General features: G+C 41.6%; 1 protein-coding gene and 1 long non-coding RNA gene across 2 annotated transcripts in view; both read left to right on the top strand.

Moving 5' to 3' along the window:
• Positions 1–539: 539 nt before the first annotated feature.
• On the top strand, positions 540–1,472 carry LOC113468059. Its single transcript, XR_003391925.1, has 2 exons — positions 540–926; positions 1,436–1,472. It is a non-coding gene; the product is annotated as an uncharacterized LOC113468059 (long non-coding RNA).
• A 1,567-nt stretch (positions 1,473–3,039) lies between these two features.
• The window catches only part of LOC103510711 (transmembrane and TPR repeat-containing protein 1-like), a gene marked incomplete at its 3' end in the record, with an annotated part of 76,049 nt that continues 72,992 nt past the window's right edge, over positions 3,040–6,096 (top strand). Inside the window, exons 1-2 of the mRNA XM_026824699.1 lie at positions 3,040–3,636; positions 3,845–4,171. Of these exons, the coding sequence (XP_026680500.1) occupies positions 3,942–4,171 (230 nt within the window). The remainder of the gene's footprint in view (positions 3,637–3,844; positions 4,172–6,096) is intronic.

Here is a 6,096-nt window from a genome sequence, read left to right as displayed (position 1 = left end):
GAGGAAGCCATCCTTTCCCAAAAGGAACTTATCAGTTTAGAATAAAGTTCCCTCTGCGGAGGATTCGAAACAAGAAGAAGAAGAAGAAGAAGAAGAAGAAGAAGAAGAAGAAGAAGAAGAAGAAGAAGAAGAAGAAGAAAAAGTCATAAAATTTGTTCTTACTCCACGAATGGCTCCCGGGTCATTCGCTGTTTTGCACATTTGCATTTAATTATTTTAATTCCATTTCCTAATTATTTAATTAGGAAATGTAAAAAAAGGAGTTTTTTTTCTCAGAATATTCGAGCTTGAATTTTTTAATGGATCGTTGAGTTGGGGCGAAGACAAAATGTGCGCGTCTGAAAATTTAAACAAAAATTTCTGGGCCGGTTACCCTCCTGCCCCTTTAACAAATTCTGCTCCTCTATACCCTACTATATCTAACGCCTCCTAACTTCTCCAAATTTTAAGAATAGTCATCAATTAGGTATTTATTATTCTCTAGGAAAAGACTCTTTGTACATTTTTTGTCTTTCAATCTACGACACAGACCACAAGCGTCCAATGTAGCAGTTGTTTCATCGCTACGAAATAAAAACGGCGGTGAAACACTCATCTTTAAAAACCCCCCTTTTCATTTCGTACATTATATCGTAAGGCCAACAAATACCCAACCATGGATGTTGTTAGGGAATGGCCTACTGCTGTAGTAAAGGGACTGTTGAGTCCTGTGTCGAGTTGTATTAATATTGTTATAGTTCCTGTTGGTTCCTTGTTCCCAGTTCGAGAAAGAGGCGCTCACCGGTGACGTAGAATCGGGGAAGTCGTACCAAGCGCAGACGATATCCCTGCTATCCCGCGTAGTTATACAGGCGTTCACCCTCACCTTCCTGGCCGAATGGGGTGACCGCTCCCAACTTACCACCATCATTCTGGCCGCTAGAGAGGTAAGTTTGGGTTCGATTCCCACAGAGTATTCGATTTCATGAGGTAAAAAATATTGTACTTGTGTATTTTGATGGCAAACATTTCAGTGGGTTAGCTTTTTGGTGTTAGGTAGATTGCAAACATTTCAATGGGTTAGTTTTTGGTGTTAGGTAGATTGCAAACATTTCAATGGGTTAGTTTTTGGTGTTAGTTAGATTTGTCAAGGTAAAAAGATGACAAAAATTTCAATGGTTTAGAAAGGCGTGCTACGACACAGATGACCAAAAGGGAAGAGAAATTAATAATTTGATGAAATCAAGTTAAAAGTACAGTCGAACCTGTCTAAGTGGGGCCCGTTTAAATGGAAAACCTGTACACCTTTGGACAGTGCGTCAGTAAGTTTTATTGATTGTGTCTCTCTGTAATTGGGGAAAGTGGGGTATAAGTGAGAAAAAATTGTCGGTCCCTTAGATTCCCCATTAGGTTCAACTGTAATATATCTTATATATCTCTGTTTTTCTACTGGCAGGATGTGTACGGAGTGACATTGGGAGGAGTGTTGGGGCACCCAGCCGTTCCGAGAACGAACATTATCCCATCAGGATTAAATCCGCCCCGGGCGGGAATCGAACCCGCGGCCTAGCGCTTACAAGGCACTACCAACTAAGCTAACTAGGCTGGATCTTGGTTTTTACCTCTTACAACCGTGGAATGTCTTGAGAACATCCAACATGAAAAGGTTTGACAGAGGGAACTGCAATAGAGGTCTTATCGTCTCAAAATCTAAGAGAGAAGGATGGCAGGATAAAAATTCAGCCTTTTCGATAACGAATCTTGTCTGTTCAGGACAAATTTCGCTCGGAGCGAGAATCGAGTTCGCGACCCTGCGCTTATGAGATGTTTGGCAGAGTTTTTACTGGATGCATGCCCTTCTTAAGACCAAACCTTCTGTATTTACACGGTCTTAGGACCGTCACCTAATAAAGCTGACTAGTTCTTCACGGCGACTACATTGACTTTACATCTTTACCTTCCAAGCCAACTAGGGTGGCTTAAAAAAAACCTGGTGTTAACTCTGTCGCTTCCCGTCGCCTTGTATCGCTTCGCTTCGCGCTCTTGACGTTCGCGCGCCACCCGACACGCTTTATAAACTTCCCTCCAACGCAACGTTCCAAATTAACTTTTGATGAAACGGGGAGTCATCAAAATTCACAAGACATCATAGAGAAGATTAAATGGAAGGAAACCAAAAGGAAACTTTTTTTCTTTCGAACTTTGAAAATCATAAGAGGGGGTTTCGCCAGGTAAGGAGTTTCCCTTTACCCCATTTTATATTGGGAAGTTTTTGTTGTTTTTTTTTCGGTTGAAATTGGTATTTCCCTGAAGAATTGGGAGAGTTTGAGAAGAAGAAGAACTTACCTGGATAAAATGGGAGGTAGACAGCTAGAAAGCAATACTTAAAAGGTAGGTATAGTAGAAGCATAACCTTGAACAGTACCTATCCATAATACATAAGATACACACGCATAAACCCTCCCTACAGTCATGGTTAAAGAAGAGCGAAGGATAATAATAACAGTCATATGAAAACAAGAACATACCATACCAAATAGCTACTAGCAGCATACCAAGACAATATTAGTCAAAACTCCCCCGCAGTAACGGCGAAAAAAAAACATATCTGGTGTGAACAGCACACGACATTCTATTAGGGGTGAAATTATTGAGGCGTTGGACTTCGGATCTGAAGGTTGGAGGTTCGAGTCAAAGTAAAGTCATACATTTTATCTAGGTACCTATGTGTAATTGTGTAGGGACTGATGGGAAGCGATGTTTCTGTCGAAAATTTAAGTGTGCGAAACACAATTTGGTAATATTTCCTTCATTTTTATTTTTACTTTGTATTATTTACCATTATATTGGACACATTTCCATACACACAGTGTAATAGAAAGTAAAACCGCCAGAGAAAGTCAGGGCGAAAGACAGATAACTCCCGGAGTCTTGCGCTTTTTCCCATCACTCCAACAGACAGAGCGGCAGAGAGAGAGAGAGAGAGACAAAGAGAGAGAGAGAGAGCGGGAGAGAGAGAGAGAGAAAGAAAAAGTCGCAATCTTTTTCCCTCTGTGCGGCAGTATTGTGTTCAGTACGGATTTGTACGCGAAACTGAACGGTCGCGAACATCTTCCATCGCGACATCGCGAATTCCGGTGATCGCGAATTTTTCCCCGCTCTGGTCGCCGATTGGGACCGGCGAAACTTCAAACATCGCGAAATCCCTGCGATCGCAAAATCTATCCCTTTGGATTGCAAAAATCTACGTCAGCAATCACGAATAACACCGCTGGAACTTTCAAGTTGATATTACAACAGTGCCGATCGCAAAATCTTTTAAGCTCGTATAACCAATTTGCACACCGCTATAGTCTCAAAATCGTACCCCGGTAGTCGTAAAAATTCGCCCTTTGAGATCACGAAATCTCAACCATCGCTAAATCTACCCTACGGATCTCAAAATCTTACCTCACGAGTTGTACCCCGTGATCGCAAAATTAATCTTTTGGTGTACCTACCAGCCGATCCAAAAATTTTCTCAATAGTCATAAATTGTACACTCCTGATCGCGGAAAATATAATCTCAGTGATCAAAAAATCTACAATCTATCCTACTTATAGCAAATTCTTTCTCTAAAACTCTAAAGTCACAAAATCGTCGAAACCTGCCCCCTGGTTCGCGGAATCTATCCCTTGTCATCACAAAATTCAACCCTTGGGATCACTAATTCACTAATCCTACCTGTTACCCTTCTTAAATAAAATAAATACCCTCCAACCATGACGGGTCGGGGCGTTTATTCCTCCGTGGTTCTGATCGCAGTAGGCGTCTATTTCAACTCCCTTGGGCTAAAGTCACAAAATCGTCGAAACCTGCCCCCTGGTTCGCGGAATCTATCCCTTGTCATCACAAAATTCAACCCTTGGGATCACTAATCCTACCTGTTACCCTTAATAAATAAAATAAATACCCTCCAGCCATGACGGGTCGGGGCGTTTATTCCTCCGTGGTTCTGATCGCAGTAGGCGTCTATTTCAACTCCCTTGGCGGTGATCTAGTCCATGATGACATAGTGGCTCTAGCTCGGAACCAAGATGTGTTAGGAGGCACCTCAGTGGGGCAGATGTTCACCAATGACTTCTGGGGCACTCCCCTGTCAGACCCGGCCAGTCACAAGTCCTACCGACCTCTCACTACGCTGACCTTCCGGTAAGTTAAACATCACGTCACACATTAACATCACGTCACGTCACGTGAGTCTTGAGCTCATGGGTAGTCAGATGGATGTAGTTCAAAGTTTTCCCATACCTAATAAAATATAGTTAATCTCGTGCAGGACAGTACTAGGTATCTCGTCATGTGTGAGCTCACGATTACGTACAATATTATGGGAAAATTTTCTGTCTGATACCGAACACGCGAAACGTTGCGTTGCTTAATTTCAGTGAGCCAGTTAACTTAGTTGGTAGTGCATCTAGTATCTGTCTCTCTCCTTCTCTCTCTTGTTAAATAAATTACTCCTAATCTCTTCTTCAGCTCTCTGTCTCTCTCTCTCCTGGATATTTCGCTACGGGTGATCAGTGTCGAATATAGGGTGAAGAAAAAAAAAAACACCTACATATGTATGTGTTATTGTTATTATTCGTTTTCAACTGTAAATTTTACACGATCGTGCAGAATTTTAAAAAGTACCGAGGCGTAGAAAAATATTGAATAGGTGGAGAAAGGGCTGGGTGGGGGACATGGCCATTGCATTGGGTATGGGGTACTGGGATAGGTACATAGGTAGGTAGGTACATAGGAATTACACTGGATGTAATATTTCTCCCTCGGGATTCCCTGACTTGAGGTTACTACAGGCTTAATAAATTTATATCCATATGATATTTCTTTCTCCCTCTCTCTTCTATTTCTCCCCTCTATTTCTTCTCTCTCCCTTCCCTCTCTTCCTCCAATCCCTCAACTTCTTCCCAACATTCTCTTCCTTTTAGTATCTTCTTCCTCCTCTCTCTCCCCCTCTTCGTTGTCTTTTCTCGCCTCCTGTTATTTCTATTCATCTCAGTCTTCTTCTTTCTTTCGACTCTCTCTCTCTTTTTCACTCTCTCTCTCTCTCTCTCTCGCTCTCCCACTCTCCTTCTTTGTGCAGCCTATCCTGTCTTTCTTCTCTCTTCGATTTCGGGACGATAAGACCATAGCAGTTACAGTTCCCTCTGTCAAACCTCTTAAAAAAAAATGTGAAACATCAGGAACTGGTGGATTCAACGAGCTTTTACGCCTTTTACCCATGGCAGAAGTTCAAAAAAAATCGAATTAAAAGTTCGTGATATCCAATTTGTATGAGTGCCTTGACTTCTCTAGTTATGCAATGCGCTTAACAAACAACATTTTTATTTATTTTCATTAAAATTTTACGCTTCTCAAACCATAATTTCTCTCTAAAATAGGTAGGTACCTCTACCTGAGTACCTAACTCATGTGAATTCGTGCTTTTCTATTCGGCATTGTGATGGCGCCTGTCTTCCTTCTCTCTTCGATTTCGGGACGATAAGACCATAGCAGTTACAGTTCCCTCTGTCAAACCTCTTAAAAAAAAAATCAATGTTTCAATTCACATCAGTTCTCAATGGCTCACTAAAGATAAGTACGGTGAGCGTGATTAGTATCCGGTATCCGGATGGGGTGGCCATTGAGGCAATCGCGTGTTCCCTTTTCCCGGCCCCACTCAGGCTGAGTGAGGTCAATGTGAGTAGCCGGGTAGCTTGTCACCAATGGGAGGGTAAAACCCCCGGGACGAAAGACCTTAGCAGTTCTAGGTTGTACAATTATACACATACAGAGGTGTTATACGTTTAACAAATAAAAATTCTCTTCGAGTCAGCCTAGTTATTTTGTAAGCTCCAAGTCGCAGATTCGATCCCCTCTCGGGGCAGACATTAGATAAGGTTCGTTCTCGGAACGGATGGCTCTCTTCTATCCTGTCCTTCTCTCTTCCACTTCGGGACGATAAAACCTCAATAGTTACAGTTCCTTCTATTAGCCCTCTTCAAAAAAGTAATTTTTACTGAGTGCACAGTTAGTCTTTTTTTTTTTTTTTTTTTTTTTTTTTTTTTTTTAAAAATTTATTTTTTTTTTTT

This window comes from Diaphorina citri, unplaced genomic scaffold (genome assembly GCF_000475195.1).
Source record: "Diaphorina citri unplaced genomic scaffold, Diaci psyllid genome assembly version 1.1 scaffold635, whole genome shotgun sequence".
NCBI classification, from domain to species: Eukaryota; Metazoa; Arthropoda; class Insecta; order Hemiptera; family Psyllidae; genus Diaphorina; species Diaphorina citri.
Note: the sequence above shows the minus strand (reverse complement) of the source record. Positions and strands in the feature narration are given on the sequence as shown.